Source organism: Elephantulus edwardii, unplaced genomic scaffold (assembly GCF_000299155.1).
Source record: "Elephantulus edwardii isolate Elephantulus edwardi_28Jun2011 unplaced genomic scaffold, EleEdw1.0 scaffold00064, whole genome shotgun sequence".
Classification (NCBI taxonomy): domain Eukaryota; kingdom Metazoa; phylum Chordata; class Mammalia; order Macroscelidea; family Macroscelididae; genus Elephantulus; species Elephantulus edwardii.
The window spans coordinates 15459478-15486429 of record NW_006399814.1 but is presented as its reverse complement, the minus strand read 5'-3'; the positions used below and the strand labels follow the sequence as shown (position 1 = coordinate 15486429).

General features: G+C 43.3%; 1 protein-coding gene across 1 annotated transcript in view; it reads left to right on the top strand.

The window, feature by feature from the left end:
• SLC22A5 (solute carrier family 22 (organic cation/carnitine transporter), member 5) overlaps positions 1–23173 on the top strand; it is a 50442-nt gene extending 27269 nt beyond the window's left edge. Inside the window, exons 3-10 of the mRNA XM_006888086.1 lie at positions 7975–8129; positions 14161–14332; positions 15411–15537; positions 17795–17895; positions 18545–18759; positions 21346–21528; positions 22572–22707; positions 23079–23173. Of these exons, the coding sequence (XP_006888148.1) occupies positions 7975–8129; positions 14161–14332; positions 15411–15537; positions 17795–17895; positions 18545–18759; positions 21346–21528; positions 22572–22707; positions 23079–23166 (1177 nt within the window). The 3' untranslated portion in view covers positions 23167–23173. The remainder of the gene's footprint in view (positions 1–7974; positions 8130–14160; positions 14333–15410; positions 15538–17794; positions 17896–18544; positions 18760–21345; positions 21529–22571; positions 22708–23078) is intronic.
• The last annotated feature ends 3779 nt before the right edge of the window (positions 23174–26952 follow it).

Sequence of the window (26952 nt, the reverse complement as noted above, 5' to 3'; positions counted from 1 at the left end):
AGGCATCTACATTTCGTTAATAGTGACCCTGGGAAGAGCAATGAATACAGCAAATAAAAGGTGGAACTCCTTTGGATGATACTAGAAAGGGCCCAGAGCTCTCACTCAGGCTCCCCCTTCCCCTTTAGGAACCTCTTAACTCTAAAACTCAGTTGGAAACTGCTGCTCTGATTCCAGTCCCTTCAGGTCTTGAGCAAAGACCAGGCCCAGGAAAGCTGGACCATAGCTACCACTCTTGTTTGGGAAACACTAATAAGTGGGGCAGCACAGTTAAGTTTGGGTTGGCTGTTTTTGTTCTCCAGGACTGTATGTTCTCCAGGACTGTCAAGGGTTCTAGAGAAAATGAAATCCACCCCAGTGTACCCCTTCTCAGCACTGGATTCCCATGTGGGCGTTCAGAAGACTTAGCCAGACAGGCATCCACTGGTCTTGATCTTTGCTTTGAACCTCATGCTGGACTGAGGGAGTGGTTTCTGGGGTGTTCTAATTGTCGATATCCAAGCAGACTGTGTAGCACACCTCATCCCTGATTTAGAGCTGCTCCAGGGGAGACATGGCCCCTGGAAGGAGCCAGCTACCACAGGAGGCTTGGAGAGGATACCCTGACACGTCAGGTTCTTGGGCACAGTTTACTCCTTCAGCCGCTGGCACCTCTTGTAGACACGGGCACACACAAGTCCAACCCAGACGGTGATTTCATCTTCCCAGATTTGGGGGTTTAAGAGCCCTCAGGTACCTGTCATGTTCCTGGCACAAACAATGTCTCAGACTTAACCCATAGCTGGCAAGCAGTATATATTTGCCCTTTCTTTCCTCTTTCATTCTCTGGGACACACAGTACTGACTATCTCTGCAGACTTCTCTGCTCCATCTTTTGTCTCTCCTGAAGTGTAATGCTGTGTCTTTGCTCTGCTGGCCGCCTGTAGCCTGAGACTGTTTCGTTGTTCTTGAGAGCTTGGGCTGTTGAAGCAGCCCCTCTGTGTTGAAGGCCACCATGCCCTTGTGCACGATGGAGAAGTGGGATTAGGCCTGAAAGTCTAATCCTAGACTTTCCTAGAGCAGGGTCACAGGCTCTTAGGAGGAAGGCTGCCACAGTCTCTGTGTCATCCAGCCGTGTAAGTCAAAGACCTGGTATTCTTTTCAACCTTATTTCTCTCATTGCCTGCCCAGCGTAACTGAATTGATCTCCTAGTTATCCTTTAAATCGTTTTGCTTTTATTTATCCTCACTGCCAGTCCTACCTCAAGCTGCTGTCTTCTTTCACCAGGAAGATGAAGACTTCCAGCCTAATCTCTCTCTTATCTGGGTCCTTTACACTCACTTCTCCATACTACAGCCAGAGTAATCTTTTCCCAAATACAAATTGAGTCATTTTCTTGCTTACATGGCTTCCTGTTACCTGTAGGACAGACCCCATACTCTCACACCTGACTGCAGCACTTGTGCAGCTTGGCTGGCAGCAGCCTCTCTCATCGTGTGTGACAGAGCCCACACTGGCCCCTTGTGTTGGTCCCCCTCCTCCAGGCACAATTATATGTACTTTCCCCACAGTTTGAAATGCTCCTCACCCTACACGCTGAAATCTTCCTTGGCCATGCAGACTAAATCAGGATCCTTGTTTAACTTTAGCCCGGTGAACTATTTCTCTTAGGCCTTTCCTTCATAGCATCTATCAGAAGAGCAAATGAATACTGTAACGTTGGTTCCGCGCTGTACTACGGGTGCCACTGGAAGTTTGGTCCTTAGCCCCTGGACTCCTTGGACATCTACTTTTCCTTTTGGGCCCTGTGCCTGTCATCAGAGAAATCCCCCCTGACTGCCTCCTTCCTGAGCCCTCACGCTAGTTCAGGAGGGGCTCCTTTGTTGTGTTTCTTGTGCACCTGGATGCCTTTCCTTCAGTGCTTTTGTCTCTGGTGTGTAAATCTATATTCAGTAGTGATTAATATTTGATTGCTGTGGTAATGTCTCTCTCAACAACTGAATTATGGACTAGACTGCCTTGAGGACAGAGATAGCATCTCTTTTTGTTCCACTGCAGGAGTGGCATCCACTTCCTAAACAACATGCCTCTGGAAACTCTATGAACTTTGATAAATGTCAGTAGTTGTAGAGGGGCTTCAGGCCATTTGTTCATAGGGTCGCTATGAGTCATGCTCGACTTGAAGGCAATCAACAGCAACAGCATCTCCCTAGTGCCTAGTAGGTCATAAATGTTCAGTATATAATAATGTTCAGTAAACATGAATTAAGCAAAGGTGGGCTTTAGCCAGCCTCCACCTGATGCTCCTTCCCACTGGTTGATAATAGCTTTCTCTGTTTTTGCCTCTGTCTTAAAAGCAAAACAAAACCCCTTTCAATTTTAAAATGAATACATAGTCACACAGAACAGAAATGTATGACTTAATAAATTTTGTCAAAGAATGTAACTTGGTTTTTTTCCATAGTCAACACCTGTAACTTTACTGGCTACCAAGAAAAGTGTCTATGTGCCTCATTCCACTTACTAAGCCCTCTCTCCCCCCCATTAAGTAACCACTGTCCTGAGTCTAGGGAGCTCTGGTGGCTTAGTCTGTAGGGAGTTGCACTGCTCACCCAAAGGCCACAGCTATCTAGGGATTCAAATCCACTAGCAACTCCTCAAGGGAAAGATGGACAATTTCCAGCCTTGTACGCTCAGTGGAAGGTCAGCTATGAGTGAATTCTGGCATGATACCAGTGAGAGAGGGAGAGAGAGATCGATCCTTGCTTTTAATCTCTTCCTTATGTATTTTCCCCCAGTAGTTTATCACCCAGATGTGTACCTTTAAACACAAGTTGTGAGTTTTTTAATTCTTGGAAAATTTTGCTATGTATTTTAGTCAGTTTTCCCCTAAGGATGTTTCTCTCTCCATCCTTTTCTTTGTCTTTTAGCCTTTCTGTTGTGAAATTCTAGGTGTTTTACATGTATAACTTCCCAGTCAGAATTTTGATCATTGTACCCTACTGATGAATAAGGATAATAGAAGAAAAATTGATGCCTTTGAACACAGTAGTATTGGAGAAGAGTACTGAATATGCCATGGACTGCCAAAAGTACCAATAAATATGTCTTGGAAAAGGTGCAGCCAGAGTGCTCTTTGGAGGCAAGGATAACAAAGCTTCATCTTGCATACTGTAAGCATGTTGCTTAGAAGAGCTATTCCTTGGAAAGGGACATCATGCTTGGAAAGATGGGGGGACAGTGAAGGCAAGGAAGACCCTCAAGCAGGTGGATTGGCACAGTGGCTGCTACAGCGTACTTGAGTGTGTCAGAGATGGTGAGGCTGGCACAGGACGGGGCAGGTTTCAGATCTGTTGCTCATGGGGTCGCTATGAGTCATACTTGACAGCACCTAACAACAGTCATCCTAATGATATGAATTAGCATATTCCTCTATCTCTATATTTCTTGAAAATTGGCAACTGGATATAGAGTCTTGATCAGATTTAGGTTCAGTCCCTTCGTCAACACTACACCACACTGCAAACCAAACCAACTAACATCAAGTTGATTCTGACTTATAGAAATTCTCTGCAGGACAGAGACGTATTGTCTGTAGGATTTCCAAGACTAGAAACCTGTATGGAAGAAGACTGCCTTGTCTTTCTCCCATGGAATGGTGAGTGGCTTGGAACCTCTGACTTTCTAGTTGGCAGCCTCCTTCTTTAAGTCCTGCACCACCAAAGGTCCTTTAACCACTGCACTGTGAGAACAATACTATAGGGGACATGCAATGTTTGGTAGCCTCTTCTTATGATACTAGCTTTCATTCTCACCCCCCCCAAAGAAGAGGTACAACAGAATATGGAAATTATTGAACAATATAATTAGTATCACATGCAAATAAAAGTTTGCTGAAAATTATATTTAAAATTGCTGAAACACAACATCACAGGGAACTGCCAGAAATTAAAACTGGATTCAGAAGTGGCGATAGTATGAGGAATATCATTGATGTCAGATGGATCTTGGCTGAAAGGAGAGGATACCAGGAAGGTGTTCACTTTGTGTTTTATTGACTATGCAGAGCCATTTGACTGGGTCATAAAAAATTATGGCTTTGCTTATTCGGGGCTTCTTTCCATTCTAAATGAAGCTGGATATTGCCTTTTCCATCTCACTGAAGAATGGAATTGGTATTTGTATTGGGATTACATTGAATGTATAAATTGCCTTTGGTAGTATTGCCATTTTCACAACATTGAGTCTTCCTATCCATTAGCAAGGGATATTCTTCCACTTCTCCAGGTCTCTTTTTGTTTATTGTAGTAATTTTTGTAATTTTCTTTGAATAGATCTTTTGTGCGTCTAGTTATATTTACTCCCGAATATTTTATTTTATGATTAGCTATTGTGAAGGGTATTGCTTTTCTTAGCTCCAGCTCTGTATTCTCTTTGTCACTGTAGAGAAATCCAACTGATTTTTGTATGTTGATCTTGTATCCTGCTACTTTGCTGAATTGGTCAACTATGTCCAATAGTTTTCTTGCTGAGTCTTTAGGGTTTTCTAAGTATACTATCATGTTATCTGCATAGAGGAATAATTTTACTTCCTCTTTGCCAATTTGTATACTTATGTCTTTCTCTTGTCTTAATACTATCACTAAGACTTCCAATACAATATTGAATAAGAGAGGAGATATTGGGCATCCTTGCCTAGTTCCTGTTCTTAAAGGGAATGCCTTTAACCTCTCTCCATTGAGAATAATATTGGCTCTTGCGGGTTGGTGGGAGTGTAAAATTGTGCAACCACTGTGGAAAGCGGTGTGGCGCTTTCTCAAAAAGTTGCAAATAGAGATACCATTTGACCCAGCAATTCCACTACTGGGAATATACCCCAAAGAGACCATAACTGACATCCAAGCAGATATATGCACGTCCATGTTTATTGCGGCTTTGTTCACAATAGCAAGGAGTTGGAAACAACCTAAGTGCCCATCAACAAACGAATAGATAGAGAAGCTCTGGTATATTTACACAATGGAATACTATGCTGCATTGAAAAACAAGGAACTCATGCAATATTATTCAAAATAGGTGACCCTGGAGGACATTATGCTGAGTGAAATATCTCAGTCACAAAAGGACAAATACTATACGGTGCCACTGTTGTAGAATGAGGCTGATATCGGGGTGGGGGTAAGACTGAGAAAAACTGGATTAATTATGTTTACTGCATTGAAGTCTATGAGGGAGAGAAAAGTTTAAAAGTAATATATTTTAGGGTATTATGATTATCATAAGAGTCTGGAATGAGGGTTGCAGAGTTGAGTATACTTGGGATGGGGTGTGTGGGGGGGTGATTGTGTACCAATGAAGGAGTTTTTCTTTTGCTTTTCAAGGAGAGGAGCGAACGGGGGCGGGGGGGAGTTGGGGTTGGCGGGGTGAAAAGTGCAACAAGGAATGAATGGAATTCCAAAATCTTTGTAGGTGTTCATTGAAATGAATAAAAAATAAATAAATTATACCAAAAAACCCCAAAACTATGGCTAACATTGAGAAGAATGAGAATCCCAAGACACTCATTTGTACTCATGCAAAACCTTTGCATAGACAAAGAAGTAGTTATTTGAATAGAACAGAGGAACACAGTATAGTTTAAAATGAGGGAAGGTGTGCATCAGGTTTATGTCCTTTCTTTGTACGTATTCAGTCTGCATCCTGAGCAAATCACTCGGGAAGCTGGACTATATGAAGAAGAATGTGGCATCAGGATTGGAGAAAGACTTATTAACACCCTGTGTTATTAACACAAGCTTGCTTTCAGAATTGAAACACTTAAGACAACCCAAGAATACAGTCTTCAATATAGATTACATCTCAGCATCAAGGAAATGAAAGAACCATGCTTGGAATGGTGGAGGGACAACGCAGGAGAGGAAGACCCAGGGTGAAACAGATTGACTCAGTAACTTGGGTAATGAGGGTGGGTGTGTTAGAGATAGTGAGATTAGCTCAGGATAGAGCAGGTTCAGAGCTATTGTGCATAGGGTTGCTATGAATTGTGGTCAACTTGATGGCACATAACAACAACAACAACAGACCAATATGGGGAAAAAAGATTGACATTGTCAGTTACTTCATTTTACTTTGATCCATAATCAGCATCCTTGGTACCAGAACTAAGAAATTAAAAGGTATATTTATTGGAAAAATCTGCGGTCGACTTCTCCAGAATGCTAAAAAGTAAGGATGTCTGTTAAAAGAGTACGTTGTGCATGGTCTAAGCAATTGTCTTTTTAATTGCTTTTTTTGCCCAAAATAATATTGTGATATTGGCAAAGAATCCCAAATAGGCTGTGGATGGCCAACAGAATAAACAAGTCTATCACAGAGGAAGTACAACCAGCGTGCTTCTTAGAGGCAAGAATGGTGAAACTTTCATCTCTACTTTGGACATGTTGTCACAAGGGGCTAGTCCTTGGGAAAAAAATGTCATGCTAAGAAACATGAGAAGTTAGAGATGGAGAGGAAGACTTTGAGCAAGTTCTGCTCCTTCTTCACCATCTTTGACAGTGGGCTTGTGCATGTCAAGAAGGAGCAGAATAGGGCAAGGTTAAGATTTGTTGTTCAAAGGGTCTCTATTAGTCATAGTTGACTTGATAGCAAGTAACAATAACAATGTTGTCGTTATGTGCTTTCAAGTCACCTGCAACTCATAGTGACCCTATGTACAGCAGCTCTGAAGCCTGTTCTGTCCTGAGGCAGTCTCACTGACTTTGACTCACCAACCCCCATTGCCCCAGTTACTATATAAATCCATCTCATCTGGGGTCTTCCTCTCCTCTCCTGCGCTGTCCCTCCACCTTTCCGAGCATGATGTCCTTCTCCAAGGATTGGTCTCTCCTGGCCATGTGCCCAAAGTATGTGAGCCAGGGCTTCAAAATCCTAGCCTCTGCAGAGAAATTTGGTTTCACCCTCTCCAGGACAGACCTATTGGTTTTTGGGTTTTTTGTTTGTTTGTCTTTTTATTAGTTTGTTTATTTTTCATTTCAATGAAAGACCTATTTGTTTTCTTGGCGGTCCATGGCATGTTCGAGACTCTTCTCCAGCACCCAACTCAAAGGCATCAATTCTTCTTCTGTTGTCTTTAATCATTGTCCAGCTCTCTGATGCATAGCAAGTCATTATGAAGACATGGCCTAGAGGTACACCTTAGTCTCTAGATTGACATCATTGCTTCTCAGCACTGTAGAGTGGTCCCTAACAGCAGATTTTCCCATTGCAATTCATCTTTTGATTTCCTGATTGCTGGTACCAAGAGTGTTGACTGTGGAGCCCAGCAAGCTGTAATTTAAAAACCTCAATCTCTTCTCCATCTATCGTGGTGCTGCCAGTTGGTGCAGTGGTGAGAATCTTTTCTTTATGTTGAACTTCAATTCATATTTAAGACTACAGGAAGCATTTCAGGTCCTCCTCAGTTTCAGCAAGCAAGGTTATGTCATCTACACAAAACAACAATAGCAATCATTAATATGTAAAGTCTACATCTGTTTATTGACATTATAAAGTGGTGGTATTTTAATGCTAACATTTCTTTGCAGCTATTACTGTAATAAAGTGATACTTCCATGTATCTGTTATTACTGTTCAAGTAGTTGACCATGGACAGTCAAGGCAGATGTTCCCTTCATTTTTCAGTTTCCATAATTGGTCTCCATCAGTCTCCAAACTGACCTGTTCTTTATACATAGCTGTATAAATTTGTTTCAGTACATTTTAATCATTACCATAATTGCAACACCACCTTTTGTACTGTCCTGGTGTCCAGGCTGCTTGTTTGTCCTGGGGAACAGCCAGTGGAGGCTGGAAAACTGGGCCATCCTTGACACTAGAGACTTCTGCAGCACTGTCCCTCAGCCCTCGCTGGTAGACCTGGGGGAACCTCCCTTTGTGAAGCCTATTCCTGATACTCTGTCTTAGCTAACTGTCCTTCACTCTTCTTTCCTTCCCAGGTTCGGTCGGAAGAATGTACTGTTTGTGACCATGGGCATGCAGACAGGCTTCAGCTTCCTGCAAGTTTTCTCAACGAACTACGAGATGTTCACTGTGCTGTTTATAATTGTAGGCATGGGCCAGATCTCCAACTACGTGGCAGCTTTTGTCCTGGGTATGACCATCAGTTAGAGTTGAGTACTTGATCCTGTGTTTCACCATCATCCATCCCATCACCAGTCTCTTGGAGACAGCAATGATGCCCTACAAAGGGAAGCAGTCTCTAGCAGCAGGGCTTCTTGGTGAATGCAGCTTTATGAGCAGGGAAAGCTGAGTCAGGCCAGTGACCGACCAGTCCTGGGTTCCCAGCACCACAGAAGCCTGATTGCTGAATTCCAGTTCGTCTGTGGCCTCCACCTTTGTATTATTGGCACTTACTGGCCATTTTACTAGGACTCACCAAAGATCAGATGTGGAAAGCATCTGCCACTGCCCAGGACCATAGAAAGAAGGAAGTGTGTCCACAATTGATTTTCATTGTCATCATGGAAAAAGCTTCCTCCTTTACAGAACACTGTAGCCAATCTCAATCTAGTGACAAGAAGCAGTTGGTAGGAGGAGACTTTTGTCATCTTCAGGCCTTTACCATAGAGTACACACTGCAGGACCTGCCTCAGAATGACAGCCTGTTTGCAAGATTCTTCCTTATTGGTCTTTTGGGTGCCTTCAGTTATGTTGTTGAAAGGATTGTTGTTGTTTTTCTTCATTTTTACTAAGAGTTCCTTCTTCAACAGTGAGCATGTACAACCTCTGGGTCGGGTTGATTTTCAATTGATTCTTCCTCATGTATGGATTAAATTTGGGCATCTAGTGGGGCATCTTTAGGATATAGTGTCGGAAAGTGGTGGCATTTTCCCCACTGGCTTGTTGCTGAGGAGTCTGAGAAGTCATAGGGAGGTGGGCTCGGGATGATCAGACTGGACTGGGTTCAAAATCCCATCTCTCCTCAGAGTGTGAGATGTTAGATGTTATTCTCTGACTGCTTTCTAACTCATGTACTAAAAAGAATATTTTAAAAAATTATATTTGAGGAGTGAAAATGGTACAAGGAGGATCACCCTAGTAAACCAGCCTTGGACTGGGGGGATGTGGGCCTGCCCTGGGAAGTCGGTTGCATTTAGTGGATTATGTGGCTTCCTCATCACAAGAGGAATATTTTCCTTGGCCTGTAGGTGCATATATTTTCCTCCCCCCAGAAAGAGAACAAGATTGTGAGCTCAGGACTTGGCAAGTATTTCTGTGTTGTCTCCCGCACCAGGTTCCTCTGCTTCTTTAATGCAGCCACTGTACCTATTCTTCAGATGTGGCTGTCTCTGCTTTACTGCTTACCTCCAGGATTTGGAAGGGCAAAGGCTCGTTTTCTTTTTATTCCATCTCTTAAATTCAACACTCTGAAGTCTGTAAATGCAGTCACCCTGCCAACTTCTCCAAAGAATGAATCAGCTGCATGGGACTTCTGCTGCTGTTTACTTAATTGTAGAGAAATTATTTAAAAAACTGGAATCTGATCTTAATTGGAAACACATGCTTTGATGATAGTATTTCTGAATTCATTACCTTTTGTTCCATAAAGAAGACTAAAACTAGCATGGATGACTTCAAAGTTTTTGCTTAAACGTATTCCAATTTCAGCCAAAATCATGAAAAGCAGAGTTCACACTGCAGCAGTAAATTCCAAATATGTGGTCCAACTTGCACTGAAAGATATGGTTAGAAAGTACATTTATTTATGTATATAAATCCTGGTTCAACTCTCATAATTTTCTGAATAAACAAAGGTCCAGTTTTGCAATTGAACTTTTGACATGCTAAAAGGCAAGAGACAAAATATCTTGGGGTTAATGTTCATGTATGAGTAAAATCATCAGAATCTCAATACAAATAGAGATTTTTGGATGAGATGAGGGATATTGCTCTGAGAGAAGGAAACTGTGTTTACTTTTCCCCTTAGAAGTCTTTGGATGTTGCTATTTTTAAGTGTTTTTCATTTAAATGAGGCCCATACTGTGCAGAAGTTAGCTCTGTGAACACACTGACTGAGGCTTAGTGAAAGAAAGGCAAAGAAGCCTTGATTTAGTCCAGTGATGGAACCCTTTTCACTTTCCTAGGAAGTGAGACTATGGAATAAATAACTTCATCTTTCTTTCTGGAGTCTATTAATAATAACACTCAAGACGTAGCTTCTCGTTGGCATGGCTGGAAGAAGAAAACTGACGTTGAGTGGTCTTTCAGTTCAGAAGATGTTGACAGACTCTGTCATGTGAACTGCTTTCAAGTTTGGATTTAAAGGATTTGGGGGAAATGAGGAAAGGTTTCACGTAACTCCCTTCTCCTAGGAAGAAGCAGCAGGGATGGCTCATGCAGCTCCATCTTTTTATATCCTTTAGCTCCATTCTTCATAAAACCTTCCATTCAAGATAAGTGCTGGAGTATTTTTTTAGATATCAGGTGTATGTACTATTATTCTAAAAAGGCTTGGACACAGGTAACTATTTGGAACTTAAGCTTCTCATTAGAGGATGTGTCTCAGAAATAATACTCTCAAATTTGAGGCTACATCAGAATAGGTTAAGAAAAAATTCAGGATCTGAAGGAAAAAAATCAAGTCTCTTCAACAAGAAGTACAGATCTTCGTTTCCTTCACTTGGAAATTATGCCCCATGAACAGATTTTAGCAATACTTACTTCCAATGGGGCTGTTGTATGAATTATTAGGTTCTTACATAAGGAGAAGAGAAACTTAATAATCTTTTGTGGATAGAGAAAAGATTTAAAACTTCTTAAATTAGAGCAAGACCCAGCCGACTTTTAATCATGAACTCCTGCCCACCAGGTCCTGATTGGTTTAAATAGGCTCATAACTGATTGTTAATTAAATCAAAATGACCAGTCAGCTCACACCTGATAATTTAACCAAAAAGACCAAATATTTTACAACTGATGGTTAATTAAAACAAAACAATTTACCTTCCAGAATTCCGCTGCTTCGGTCAGGAGCTCCAAACAGTCTGAAATTGACTGAACATACAATCAGGATGCACTAATGATAATTGGTGACTCGAATGCACAAGTTGAAAACAGTGAAGAAAGAACAGTAGTTGGAAAATATGGGCTTGGTGATAGAAATGAGGCCAGAAATAGAATGATCAAATTTTGTATTTTCAATGACTTATTCATTGAAGATACCTTTTTAAAAAGACAGAAATGATAACTCTATACATTAATCTCATCCAGAGGGCTGCATATGAATCAGATTGACTACATCTACGGAAGAAGTCGTTGGAGAAGCTCAATATTGCCAGTCAAAATTAGACTGGAGAAGACTGTGGGTCAGACCACCAATTGCTCATGTGCAAGTTCAAATTGGGGCAGAAGAATATGAAAATAATTCCAGAAGAACCAAGATATGATCTTGAATCCAATCCATCTGAATTTCAAGATCATCTTAGGAATAGGTTTGAGATGTTGAATACTAGAAATCGAAGACAAGATGAGTTGTCGGATGATACCAAAGATGTCAATCATGAACAGAGCAAAAGGGCATTACGAAAAGAGAAGAGAAAGAAAATACTAAATAAATATCAGGAGGGACTCTGAAAATTGCAGAGGAGCGTTGAGAAGCCAAAACAAAGGGAAAACATGCCAAAGTTAAAGAGCTGAACAGAAGATTTCAAAGGGCAGCTTGAGATGACAAAGCAAAATATTCTAATGGAATGTGCAGAGAGCATTGGAGAAAAAAAAGGGAAGAACTCACTCTGCATTTCTCAAGCTGAGAGAACCAAAAAAGCAAATTTAAGTCTCGAGTTGCAATACTGAAAGATGTGACAGGCCATAAATTGACCCAGAAAGCATCAAAAGAAGATGGAGAGAATACACAGAATCACGGTACCACCACCCCCCTGCCCCACCCCCGTAAAAAAAAACCCAACCTGATTGACACTGAAAAATTTCCAGAAGTCCCATATGAGCAGGAGCCAGTGGTAATGAAGGGCACATCACTGGGACCAATTGACTTGTTTCAGTTAACACATGCAGCCTTGGATGCACTCACAAGTCTATGCCAGGAATGTAGATGATGGCTCTTAGGCCAATGTATTGGAAGAGGTACATATTTGTTCCTGTTCCCAAGAAAGGTGATCCAGCAGAATGTGGAAACTATCAAACAATATCATTACTATCATATGTAAGCAAAATACTGCTGAAGATCATTACAAATTGACTAGAACAGTACATAGACAGGGAACTGCCAGAAGTTCAAGTAGGATTTAGAAGAGGCCAGGACACCAGGGATATCATTGCTGATGTCAGAGGGACCCTAGCTGAAAGTAGAGAATGCCAGAAGAATATGCTTTATTGACTATGCAAAGGCATTTGACTGTGTGGATCATAACAAGTTATGACTAATATTGAAAAGAATGGGAATCCCAGAGTACTTAATTGTGCTCATGCAAAACCTATACCTGGGCCAGGAGGCTGTTGTATGAACAGAGCAGGAAAACACTGCATGGTTTAAAATTAAGAAAGGAATGTGTCAGAGTTACATTCTCCATACCTATTCAGTCTGTATGCTGAGCAAATTATTTGAGAAACTGGTTTCTGTGACGAGGAATGTGGCATCAGGATCAGAGGGAGACTCATCAATAACCTGTGTTATGCAGATAATACGACCTTGCTTGCTGAAAGTAAGGAGAACAAGAAATGCAGCTTTCAATATAGATTGCATCTCAATGTCTAGAAGACAAAGATTCTTACCACTGGACCAATAGGCAGTGTCATGAAGGATGGAGAAGAGATTGAAACTGTCAGCAGCTTCATTTTATTTGGACCTACAATTAAGGCACTTGGTACCAGCAGCCAAGAAATAAAGAGATACATTGTACTGGGAAAATCTGCAGTTAGGGACCTCTCCAAATTATTGAGGAGTGATGATGTCAACTTGAGGACTAAGGTATATCCGATTCAGACCATAGTCTTTCCCATCACTTTCTGTCCGTCTGAGAGATGGACAATGAATAGAGACCAGAGGGGAATAAATTGATGCCTTTGAGCTGTGGTATTAGAGAAGAGCACTGACCATCCCATGGACTGTCAAAAGAACAAACAAATGTCTTGGAGAGAGTGCAGCCGGAGTGCTCTTTGGAGGCAACAATGATGAGGCTTCACCTCACATACTTGGGCATGTTGCTAGGAGGCCTGGCTGTTCCTTGGAGAGGGATATGATGTTTGGAAGGGTGGAGGGTCGGCAAAGGAGAGGAAGACCTTCAGGCAAGTAGATTGACATGGTGACTACTACAGTGGGCTCTTGTGTGTCAGGAACTGTGAGGATGGCACAGGATAGGATGAGGTTTAGATTCCGTTGTCCATTTGGAGCACTATGAGTCATACTCAGGGGCACCTAACAACAACAAAATTAAAAGCAGATAGTCTTAAATTGTATTATAAGGAATGTCTGCCCAGACTGAGTTACCAAAATTGGATATTTATAGAAATGCCCCCAAAATGGGAAATGTTAAACACTATGAATTAATAAAAAAGGTCAATTTTTAATAAAATAATTTTAGTGTTGTTGTTTACTGTAGAGTCAGAACTGACCCTAGCTGACCCTCCGGTGGGTTTTCAGAGATATTAATCACACAGGAGATAGTCTGCCCTTCTCCCACAATTTCATAGTGTAGATAAAGCATATTTTAATTGAGGACAGTTACTGAATGGTCATGACAGTAGAAATAACACTAGTTGGAAGTAACTTAAATTTTCCTCCAAGTAACTTCCCAGTCAATTATGATTTTTTTTTTTAATTTGGAATTTTGAAATTGTTAAAAATAAAATGGAACTTATATACGTGGAGGGGAAATTATATTCAAGATTAACAGCAACAAACTCATTGCCATTGAGTCAGAAGCAACTCAAAACTGATTCTCCCATGGTTTTCAGAGGCTCTCAATCACAAGGGATGGGATTGCCCATCTTTCTCCTGAGAATCGGCTGGTGGATTCGAACCTACAGAAAGGCCTCACCTTTGGGTTAGCATCACAACTGCCTACCTAGAAGGCCAGTAGAGTGTCCCAAAAATGCTACAATAGAAGACTCATAAGGACATAAATCAAATTGAAAAGCTAACATGGCTCCTCCTTTGTTTTGAACAGGAACAGAAATTCTTGGCAAATCAGTTCGTATTATATTCTCCACATTGGGAGTGTGCATATTTTACTCATTTGGCTACATGTTGCTGCCCCTGTTTGCTTACTTCATCAGAGACTGGAGGATGCTGCTGCTGGCGCTGACAGTGCCAGGGGTGCTGTGCCTGATGTTCTGGTGGTGAGTCGGCCCTGCTCCAGCTGCCTCCAGCTGGTCTTCACTAGGGGGCAGCAGCAACCCGTGAATTCCTGTTGGGCTCACAGGGACAAGAAGCATAGTTTATTCCTAAATTGTTACGTAATGTTTTCCCTGTGCCTTAAAAAAAAAAAAATTATCTGTAGGCTTTTCCTCAGCCCTGCACTGGGTAAATCTGAGGACAGGAAGAGTGAGAAAAATGTATGAAATCAGCATGGCCTACAAGAAGACATTAGATTCTATGGCAAGAGAATTTAGGCTCTAGTTCTGGCTGCTAGTTGCTGAAGCCTTGTGCTAGAGGCACTGGGACAAGAGGAAGGTATGAGTCCTCAGGGCGACTGCATAAACTAGAGGAGTTGGACAGCCAGAGAGGAGACCTTTCAAGAGTACGAGAGGTAACATGAGCAGAGGGGCTACGTGGGAATCCCCCTTTCAGGTGGGGAGGCAAGAACTTGCCGGCTTGCTTGCAGCTGAGACCATTTCCAGAGCACAGTGGGAGAGGAGACAGAGCCAGCCTAGATCCTAGTCCTGACAAGGCCAAGGCCTACCAGGGAGAAAAGACTTATCTGCAGAGGCTCTGAGCACTCACATACTTTGATAAACATGTTATTTTAGGCTGAGTTGAGAAGTTTTGGGGATGATCAGGAGGTGAAGGATGCAGGGAAGCTCGAGGCTCAGAGTTTAGTATCCAAGAGTTTAGCGTAGACTCTCTTGTGATCTGTGTGTGGGGTTTACAGCAGGGCAAGGGGCTGGCCGGGCTAGACTGAGATCCCACCCAGGTCAGGCTTCGGGAGTCCACCTTGCTCTTGTCTCCTTACAGCCCAGCAGGTGGCACCACGATTCTTAGCCAGTGGAGGTGGCTGGCTGATGTAGGGATCCCATCATGGTGTACAGGCCCCTCCAAAGTTGGTGTGCTGTCCGGGTGCTCAAGAGATCACAGTCAGTCCACAAACCCAGCTCTGGTTCTGAAGCCTCATTTTTCACCTCCATTTAAACCATGCCTTGTCTGTTGGTGAACTATTGGGCAAGGAGGCCTCAATGCAATTGTTCCTTGTACTTCCAGGTTCATCCCTGAGTCCCCTCGATGGCTCATCTCCCAGAGACGGTTTAATGAAGCAGAGACAATCCTCCGCAAAGCTGCTAAAATCAATGGCATTGCCATAACCTCAGCCATCTTTGACCCTACTGAGGTAAGCACAACATGGGAGCTGTTGGGAGGGTTACACTGGCCGCGACTTGGAAGTCCTGAAGCCCTCCCCCAATAAAGGCCATGCCTCTCTGCCTGAGCCCAGCTACCTGCAGGCAGGTCTGAGAAGAATTCAGAAGTACCAACTTCCTAACCTTTCCCCTGGACTTTAGGTTTTCATACTTTCTTTCCTTGCTGGGAAATCATGTTTCAGCAATTAATTTTAATAATAAATACTCATTATGAGTAAAAAGGATTCTTTCACAAAGTGAGCATTAAAGAAATTATTCTTTCTTTTACCTTAAATTTTAGAGGCAGGAGTGGCACCTCTACTTCCTAAACAACATGCCTTGGAAACTATGAACTTTAATAAATGACAGTAATTACAGAAAGGCTTCAGGCCTTTTGTTCATAGGATCGCTATGAGTTGTGCTTGACTCAACAGCAATCAACAACAACCTTAAATTAGGGAGGTCTAGTGGCTTAGTGGTAAGCAGCTGCACTGCCAATCCAAAGGCTCATAGTTTGAATCCACCAGCTACTGTGCAGGAGAAAGATGAGCAGTCTCTTCCCATGTGGTTTACTGCCTCTGAAAACCCACTGGAGATTCAGCTATGAGTTGATTTTGACTTGATGATATATGGCAACATACCTTAAGGGCTTTATCTTAAAAAATAAATAGTCCAGCAATACAGAATGTATGAATTATTAAATGGAAACCAGTTTGCTCTGTAAACTTTTATCTAAATCCCAATAAAAATTTGTAGTAAATCCAGTGAAACCCTGTAGATTTGGAGTTGGAAATGCTCGGTCTCTTTCCAGCCACCCGTGGCTCGTTTGTCTCGTTGCCTCAGGAGCCAGCCCTTTCTGCTGTCTGCACCCCTACACACTCACCCCGCCTCCTGCGCCCTCTGCTCTCACGCCATGAGTCATTTCTTGGCTCGGCCTGGTTCCTGGTTCTTGTTTCTCCTTCCTGTTCCATCTCCATCTCCCCCTTCTGCCACAGGCAGAGTTCCTCAGTCTCATGACTCCAAGAAAGGGTTAGAAGCAGAAAATGCTGGTTGCTGTGGTTCTAGAATATCTCTGAGGCGACCGGGAGGCCAGGGAGCTGGTTCGGTCCCAGGACCTGGGTGTGGGAAGAGCTGCAGCAGCTGTTCTGAATGAGTAGGAGGCTGCTCAGGAGTCAAGATGCACGCTGGGCTTGACTGGGCTTGTGAGAGACTGAAGGTCATAGGCCTTGTGGGTGACCCCATCACAGTGGGGGCTCAGCAACAGTGTGTCCACTGAAGGGTTCTGGTCCACAGAACGCAGGCGGGTGGGGCACAGAGGGTTTTTTGGTTGCTTTCAAGGGAGGGGTCAGTCTGGGTAAACCCTTGGTCCCACTGGCATCTTTGAGGAAATGAAGCTATTTCAAGGGATCATTTAAGTAAGAAGTTGACCTTTTATTGAACTGCTAACTCGGGAAAAACAAGCTCCAACTCTGGGTTTGCTTAAGAAAGCAACATCAGTATGTTTAGACGTGTGGTTTATTAATGGCCTTGGCTGAGCTGAATTTCATAGGAAGTTACTCTGGGTGAAGCTCAGGTCAATTTTCCTGTTTTTCTGTCTGACATATTTTCCCTGAAGTAGACAAGTAACTGCATGGCAATGAGGACTCAAAACATGAATTCTTTTAAAATACCAGATCCATAAAATGCCCAGCCAGTAGTCTCTCCCTGTGACCCATAGGGCAGGGAGCCAGGCTGCGGTGGGAAAGCTGGGGGCCTCCCTGGAATGTGGTCTCCGAGGAGGTGAGGGCGGTGCACTGGGCAGCTTGGGCTCTGCCTCGCTGCATTCCAGAGACTGGTCACCTGTTCTTCCTCCCTATTCTTGTTCATTCGCTTTGTTCTTGATGAGACCTAAAGGAACCTGTAGGAAGTTCTAGTGGCTTGATGGTAAGGAATTGTGCCACCCACCCAAAGGCATTCCGTTCAAACCCACCAGCAGTGCTGTGAGAGAAAGGACAGTCTCCTCCCATGTCATTTACTGCCCCTGGAAACCTGCTAGAGGGTCAGCTGTGTGTCGGTTCACTCGATGTCACATAACAACACAAGTAGCCTGTAGTGGCCCAAGATATGGTCACTGTTGTTTTCTTTAAGGAAGAAACGTAAAGCACTTCCCAACTCTGAAACTTAGGCTTAGTTACTAGGGCTCCAGCTATGCTACTGGATGCTCCAAATCTCCAGTCTTCTCTCCTTATCTGCTTGCCATGTCCCCTGCAGCTGCAAGATCTGAGTTCCCAGAATCAGCCGTCACACAGCGTTCTGGATCTGCTCCGAACCCAGAATATCCGGATGGTCACCATCATGTCCATAATTCTGTGGTGCGTAAGTGAGACGTGCCTGAGACTTCCAGACAGAAGCCCAGGCCAGGGGCGGTGGGGAGGCATGCAGACGAGCTCCTGTCGATGGGAGCCCCCTCACTTCTCTAGCGTGATGAGGTGTTAGCTGCCGAGCCGGCCTCCGCCTGGCTGGTCACCATATCTGGTCTGCCAGTTTCTCTTTCTCCAAATGTTTGACTTCATGCTTGTCCCTTATTTTCTTTTATCTCTCCAGTTTTGTCCTATCCCACTCTGTATCTGCCTCCTCACTCATTTCCTAGCTTCTTCTTTAATTGCAGGGTTTGAGAAGGTCCAGAGAGTGGGAAGCTGCCTTCCCTAAGTGCCCTACCTTAGGATTTTAAAGCCAAAAAGCATGTTAGACTTTTTCTATTTTAAAAAATTACATCTGTCTCAAATATAGACGCCTTTTATTTTCTGTGTGAAATGCTCTGAAAGTGCCCTTGCACATTGATACAAATTGGATCATGTACCACAAGGGACATTCTCTTTTGTTCTAAGAAGTAAAATGCATGATTGGAGCTCATGCTGCCTCCTCCTCCCTGTTTAAAGAGAAACGTCCTGTTTGAAAGGTCTTGGGGTTTGGAGGGACATGTCCATTGCCTGTCACGTTTTCTTCTTTGCTCTGTTTCAGGATGACTATATCAGTGGGCTACTTTGGGCTTTCTCTGGATACTCCTAACTTACACGGGGACATCTACTTGAACTGCTTCCTTTCGGCGGTGGTTGAAGTCCCAGCGTACACCGTGTCCTGGGTACTGCTGCAGTACGTACCCCGGCGCTACTCCATGGCCACAGCCCTCTTTCTGGGTGGCAGTGTTCTTCTCTTCCTGCAGCTCGTGCCTCCAGGTAGGGCCTATGTGTTCTGTGGCCTTCGGTCTTCACTGAGTCACTCGGTGATAGCTGAACTCTCTTCCCCAATTAATACATAAAAACCACACTCACAGCTCACCTGCATGCATATCTTGGCCTGAAAACCTAGAGAAATTACTGCCAGAGACCAGAACATTCTTTATGGCCTGCGACTTGGGGAGTGAAGGAGGAACCATTTGAGGCTGTTGGTTAATTTCACTTTATACACACATCCGGATTAGAGGAAGAAGACCTATCAACAGCCTGTGTTCTGCAGCTTGCTTGCTGAAAATGAAGAGGAAACACTTCCTGCAGAAGATTAATCACAACAGCCTTCAATATAGATTGCATATTGTTGTTGTTGTTGTTGTTGTTGTTGTTGTTGTTATGTGCTGTTGAGTCACTTGCGACTCATAGCGACCTTCTCCCCTGGACCAATATACAGAATCATAATAGAGAAAAGATTGGAGCTGTCAGTGATTTCATTTTACTTGGATCCACAATTAACACCCGTGGTAAGAGCAGTGTAGAAATCAAAAGACATATTGCTCAGGGAATTCTGCTGTCAAAGACCTCAACAAAGTACCAAAGAGCAATGATATTACTTTAAAGACTAAGGTGTACCCGAACCAAGCCATGGTCTTTACATTCCATTCATATGTGTCTGAATGGTAAACAAAGAATAAGGATGACAAGAGATTTGAGGCCTTTAAACTGTAGTGTTGGATGAAAGAATTGGATAGATTATGGACTGCCAAAAAACAAACATAACTGTCTTAGAGGAAGTGTAGCCTGAGTCCTTTTAGAGTCGAGGTGAAACTTCAGCTCACATACTTTTTGTTTGAGGGGCCAATCATTGGGAAAGGATATTATGCTGGGAAAGGTAGAGGGTCAGAGAAAGAGAGGAAGACCCCCAACAAGAAGGACTGACATAATGGGTTTGAGCATATCAGAAATTAGGAGGCTGGTGCAGGATAGGACAAGGTTTAGATATGTTGTTCACAGGGTCACTACAAGCTACAGTCAGCTTGGTGACACCTAACAAAAACAACTCACATCACAATGTTCTCAGTGTCCTCTGGTCCCTGCCATTTACTTCTTCAACAAATCATTATAGAGTGCCTGCTGTGGACCCAACCAGTTGGATTGACCCAGTGACTACTGCAGTGGGTTCTTGTGTGTCAGGAAGTGTGAAGATGGCACAGGATAGAACAGGGTTCAGACCTTTTGTTCATAGGGTCGCTATGAATCATACTCGGCACCTAACAACACCACCACCACTGTGGACCCAGTCCTTGGAAAAAGATACCATGCTGGGCATACTGGAGGGGGTCAGAGAAAGAGAGGAAGACCCTCAGCAGGATAGATTGGCACAATGATTGGAATAAGGGGCTCGAACAGATCAGAGATGGTGAGAAAGGTGCAGGACAGGACAAGGTTCATATCTGTTATTCCAGGGTCAGTAAGAATCGTAGTCAACTCTATGGCACCTGAAACAGCAACCGTGAAGCAGGCACTCTGCGTGGTGTTAATGATACAGAAGTAGGTAAGTCAGGCAAAAGTTGTCTCCATGTAGTCACATTCTCATCAGCAAGACACACAGGCAAATAAGCAAACAAATATGCCTTATTATAGTTTACACAGAGTAGACACAACAGCATCTCTGTTGAGACGCTGGGGGCAGTTGAACAGTTAGGTGACGGGATAAAAACATCTTGGAAAGAGAACATTTGAGGCAGAAGAAACAACAAAGGCAGAGACCCTGAGGAGAAAATGAACCCGGCCTGGTTATGGAGAAAGAAGCACCCAGTAAGAGGTGAAGACAGGGACCAGGGCACAAATAGAGTTCCAGGGGCCACTAGCTAGGATTTTATGACTGTGAGTTTTCCCAAGATGGGTAGGAGGGAAACTCATAGAAAAGTCCATGGACCCGTTTATATCCATCTCGGTACCCTGAGTCCTCTTCTTGCCTGTGCATGCGGGGACCTCTGGTGATCATTTTCGGGCCCCTTAAGGCTGGGAACACTGCTGTACAGGAGCAGCCCCCAGTGTGGTGTGGCAGGAGGAGCATGGAATGTACGTAGATGTTCACCCCTGAGCTCACACAGGGCTGTCTCCTCCTTGACCCAGTGAGAAGGATGGATTAGGGGATAGTCCTGTGTAGTTTTTGAGGCCTGAATAGAATGAAAGCATGAGATAAATTATAATAGAATTCCACTCACCTATAAGTCATTCATTAATTGCCCAGTGCCTACAGTAGGAGCGCCCAGGCTAACTCCCTGACATACGTGTCTTTTGTTTACTCTGGACTAGAGAGCGAGAGAGCGTATTTATGTGGGCTTTGGAGAGGCTCACTGTGGTGTAGACAATGGCGTGTGCTTACATGTCAGGTCCCTAGCCTCCTTTCCTAACCAGCTTGGAGGGGGGAAGTCTTGACTATAGATAGCCCCTATTACCTTACAATAAGAAATTCTAGAAACTGCCTCACCTTTTTTTGTTTCAGGCAAAAAAGAAATGGGACTCTGACTTGCAGAGTCTGTTGGGTTGACGCCTGTTCCCATTCTCTTCCCTTTGCCTCCCCAGACTTGTCCTATGTGACCACCATCCTGGTTATGGTGGGCAAATTTGGAATCACTGCTGCCTTTTCCATGGTCTACGTGTACACGGCAGAGCTGTACCCCACAGTGGTCAGGAACATGGGCATGGGAGTCAGTTCCACAGCATCCCGCCTTGGTAGCATCCTGTCCCCCTACTTTGTCTACCTGGGTAAGTCTACAGGCCAAGGTGTCTGCTCTGGGCCTGGCCTCACAGGAGCAAGTGTGAGAAGCACTGTTTGACTTGAAGGTGGACTGGTGGTGATCTGTTAAGAGGAAAACAAGCACACATAGAAAATGGAATTCATCTGACATGGGGACCTGCACCCAGGGAGGTGTTCTAGTCTAGTTCTGCGGGAGGAGGTACTTGTGACTGGGAAGCACCCTACAGACTAGTTAGAAATTTTGATGAGAAATGAGGCATTGGTTTCTGTTTCAGCCATCCTCGGCCTTCCATCAGAGAGTGTTCATCCTCAGAGACTACAGAGTGGTTTGGGAAGCCAGTGTACTTTGTTGGAGAAAATTATTCTCAGAATAATATTATTAAAAGAACAGAGATTCTTTTAAAAGTCCATTCAAGAAATCTTTTCTTGTTTTTTCTATTTAAGAGGGCTTATAAACTGAGAATTGCTCTAAGTCAGAACCCTTCACAAGGTGGGCTTCTACTGTATAAAGATGTTTCCCTTGTGTCATTTTATGTAAGAGTACCAGTTTCCTCCTTCTCAAGATCAGTTCTTCATGGTACCCCCTGTTTCTCTGAGCGTTTCTGGGGAGAAGTGGCACAGAATACCCAGAGTGCTTTGTGAAAATAACATGCTACTTCAGTCTGACAAGCAGAAACATCCTCCTGTGTAGCCTGAAGAGCCTGAAGGCAAACCATATGGGTTGTGACACACCTCGAGAAGTGAAGGAGTTATTCCTATCCGTGGACCAGTAGCTCAAGTTCCTTGGAAACAGGAGTAGTAATCATTGAGGCTAAGCTCCTCCCCAGCACTGTGGAGGCGCTGCTGGACCTCTGTGCATGTTTGTGCCGACTCTGGGTGGTGAGCCCGGCCTTGGCACCTGATTCTAGTCTGGCAGCACAGCCTGTGACGGGTGCCAAGGCCAAAAACGCAGGTGATCTCCTTTACGGAGTCCCAGCAATGTAAAGGGAAGAAAGAAGAAGCCCAGACTACCTGGGACTTCCCGCTCATGGTTCCGTCTGCTTTGCCACAGGTGCCTATGACCGCTTCCTGCCCTACATTCTCATGGGCAGCCTGACAATCCTCACAGCCATCCTCACCTTGTTCCTCCCAGAGAGCTTCAGGACCCCCCTCCCAGATACCATCGACCAGATGCTAAGGGTCAAAGGGTAAGATGACCTTCTTCATAGTATTGACTTCCTAGGTCTGGCCCTGGCTAAATCTTAGGAATCCCACACCATAGATCTTCGTAAACTTTCTCACAAATGCCATGGACTAGCTTCGCCATCAGAAGGTTACAAATGGCGAGTGGTTCCAGCTCATCTTCTCTGCTTTGCCCCTGTGTGAGTGCACCCTGCACCTCTCCCCGCTGAGGGCTGCTCCGCAGCAGTGCAAGACCAGGAGGGTCTTTAGAAGCTGTTGTACGATCCCCACTCCCTTAGTAAAAATAGCTTCAGCAGTAATTATTTTTTTTTCTTCTTAAGAGACTAGTAGGCATTTTATAATTTGTAACATAACATTTGCTTTCCTTGTTTTATAGAATAAAATACAGGCAAAGTCCAAGTCACACAGGGGTATTAAAGGATGAAGAAGAAAGCCCCACCATCCTTAAAAGCACAGCCTTCTAATCAACGCCCCACCATCCTTAAAAGCACAGCCTTCTAATCAACGTCCTGTAAGTGAGAACCAGAAGAGGAAGTACTGCTTCGGTCAGAAGCAGCTGGTGCAGACACTGAGTCCTGAAAAGATGAAGGTGGCTCTGGTTGTTCTTTTGAGCTCTTTGTGACATGTTTGTTTGGGCACCCATGTAGTCCTAGAGTACTATCTCCTCTCCAGATAACCTTGGCTCTGGACAGACAACTTTAGATAAGTCCCACCTATTATGATGATCGGTGTGACACTTCCTAAGAGGTTAACTGTTTACTAGAACCATGTTGTGCTGCTAAGCAAAAGGCCCTGCATCTCAGGTGGTTCAAATCCACCAGTGGCTCCAAGAGAGAAAGTCTCTTCTATTAAGATTTACAGTCTCAGAAACCTAGTGGATGGAGGTCCCGAGACCTCAGATCAACTAAATAGTAGGGAAGTTTTTGTTTTGTTTTGCATTTGTTTGGGTTTTTTTAGAGTCTTTGCAGGATTTGAAAGATGGTAAGAGAGGCAGTTGCCAAATTTGCATTTTCATTTCAGATTGACGGAAAGGCCCCTGATAAAATTGGAGGTTCAATTCCTACCCCTACCTTTTACCTTCTCCTCTAATGCTTCTAAAGGATAGCTCTCAGAGGTAGTTTGATTCCTCCAATTTCCTCAGTTTCAAAGGACATTAACTGAGTATTGTCACTTAGGGGAAACTCTGAGGTGATGAAGATGGAGGGGCTGAGCACAGGCAGGCAGTGTGACAAGTGCCTTGATTTTCAAGCTCTTGGACCACTAAGAATGACTGCTGTGTACACCTGTTTACACCTGATCAAAGCCCTAGTCTTTTAGAGGCCTAGAAGAATTAACATCATCCAATACTGTTCTTGCTTTCCACACTTCTCCTCGCTGCTTTGACTTCTTAAATCTTGTTTAAGGAAGTGTATCAGTGGGAAAAAGACAAGAAAACGTGTCTCTTCTCTCAGAACTGTAATGTGGGTTTTGTTTTGTTGTGGTTATTGTTTTTATTGTCACTTTTTCTCCTTAAGTTATTTGCCCTGCAGAATGAACTTGGGGAAGGCTGGTTCCTTATCCTCGTGGTTTATATATACATGTACTTTTTTAAGAAAAACTCAGAATCTTTTGCCTTACCATTAGCACTTCTCTGAGTGCCAAAAATACTACCATAATATGTGTCCTTTTTGTGATACCTAATCATGGGGGGAAATTACAAAGAAGAAACAAACTTAAACTGTATTTACCTTCTTCAGAGTTGCTTGTGTTAGTCATAACATGATTCAGAGATATTTTGTTTTCAATGTAATTGTCTTTTTTTAAATTATGTTACTGTGGTACTACTCATAAGCCTATGTTCCACCTGGGGGGGAAAACCAAAACAAAACCAAACACATATTTTTGTGAAAACTACTAAAGTGCCTTGGGAAATGAAAAAGTAAAATTATTTTTTAACATAATAGCAGCTTACTGCCTTTAGTTTGCGCCTGTGTCATATTAATACCTACCTGATTTTTCAGCTTAAACTAGTTTTACTCATGGCTTCAAATTAGTGTAAAGACAAGGTGTAATCCTATTGTACTAGAAATTCTTCAGTCCAATAATAATTACAGACTGAGCTACCTTCCTTTCAAAGTCTCTTAGCCTGGGTTTCTTTAAAAGTGGGACCTGAGATTAGCACTTCTGTGCAACTAGGTAGTTTAGTATGGAGCAAGAGTCCATAAAGGACAGGGTGGGTAGGACAGCAAGGTAGGCACTTCGTGCAGGATGGCCAGTGTCAGAGGCAGTGGAACTCTATCCAGCAAGAATTTTGAAGAGCCTCATGAAATGCATCTCAAAACCATCTGCACCAGAGGTGAAAGGATCCCCACTCATCAAGCGTGGCCCCATGTGTGTTGACTGCACACGCATGAATTAGGAACAGGCTCCAGTTAATCCTCTGGGTGGAAAACAAGAGGGGAATAAAAAAACTCAAGATGATTACAGGCGCTGCCTATCAGCCAGGCTACACCTAAGTGAATCTATTCAGTGGTCACTGCAGCACTGGCTGGAGCAAGTGAAGGGACTGAGAGGGCTTGGCTTGGTGCACTAGAGCCATCTGAGATGTGTTGTATATGTACTAGACATACAGTATCTCCAAGAGAGAGAGATGTGTCTATATCAGATATATGTGTATCTAACTGAGATGTATACAGTTTGTCACAGGGGACTGGGGCTACAGTTCAAACTGACAGGAAACATTCATCAATAAAGATTATATCTTGGGATATAATATTTACCTGAATACACTCAAAAAACAGAAATCATACCAAATAAACTCTCAGAAGATGAAAGTAAACTTGATATCAAGAATAGAAAGATAATTTAAAAAAAAAATTACTGGAAATTAAACAATACACCTTGAAGTAGCTTATGGGTCAAAGAATACATCTCAAGAGAAATTAAATTGTTTCTAAATTGAAAATACAACTTAAGGAATGCAGCAAAGATCATGTTTAGAAGAAAACTTACAGGTTTGAGTGAATATATTAGAAAATAACCTTTTCACATTGGAAAACTTGGAAAAAGAAGAGCAAATTCAAACAGAAGAAAAGATTAAAATTAGGGGGAAACCAGGAAATAGTATGAATTTAAAATAAGTTACTTAATAAATTGATAATCCTCTAGCCAAACTAACCAAGAAAATAAACAATTTCCTAATATAAAAGATGGCAGAAAAATCATTACATCTAAACCCAAGGACATTCAAAGCCTAATAAAGGAATGTTATGGACAATAGTGTACCACACATTTGATAATTTAGGTGGTGGTTGTTGTTATGTGCCATCGAGTCGCTTGCAACTCATAGTGACCTTATGTACAAGAGCTCTAAACACCGTTCTACTCTGTGCCAATCTAGCCATCTCAAACGCACTCATTCCCACCACTCCAGTCACAGAATCGATCCATCTCATCAAAGGTCTTCCTCTCCTGTACCACCCCTCCACTCTGCCAAACATGATGTCCCTCTCCAAGGACCAGTCCCTCCCTGCAACATGCCCAAAGTATGTCAGACGAAGCTTCAGAATCCTTGACTCCAAGGAGCATTCCGGCTTCACCTTCTCAAGGAAAAATCTGTTTGTTCTCCTAGCAGTCCATGATATATTCAACACTCCTCCAGCACCACAGCTCAAAGGCATCAATTCTCTTTCTATCATCCCTATTCACTGTCCATCTCTCTGATGCATAGCCACGCGCCTTTTAATTTCCTGGCTACTGGTGCCAAGACTGTTGACTGTGGAGCCAAGCAAACTAAAGCTGTGTACAATCTCAATCTCTTCACCCTCCATCCTGATGCTGCCAATTGGTCCATATAGGAGGTTGCAATCCTTCACCTTCTGTAGCAAGTGCTTCAGGTCCTCATCAGTTTGAGCAAGCAGGGTTGTGTCATCCGCAAAATGCAGGTTGTTGATGACTCTTCCACCAATCCTGATGCCACATTCCTCCTCGTACAGCCTGGTGTCTTGGATGATCTGTTCTGCATACAGATTGAAAAGGTATGGAGACAGAATACATCCCTGATGGACCCCCTTCTTGATTTTGAACCATGTAGTCAACACTCTTGGCACCAGCAGCCAGGAAATAAAAAAACATATTGCAATGGGAAAGTCTGCTGTTAGGGACCTCTCTAAAGTACTCAAGAGCAACAGTGTCTCTCTGGAGACTAAGGTGTGCATGATACAGGCCATGGTCTTTGCAATCACTTGTTATGCATCAGAGAGTTGGACAAT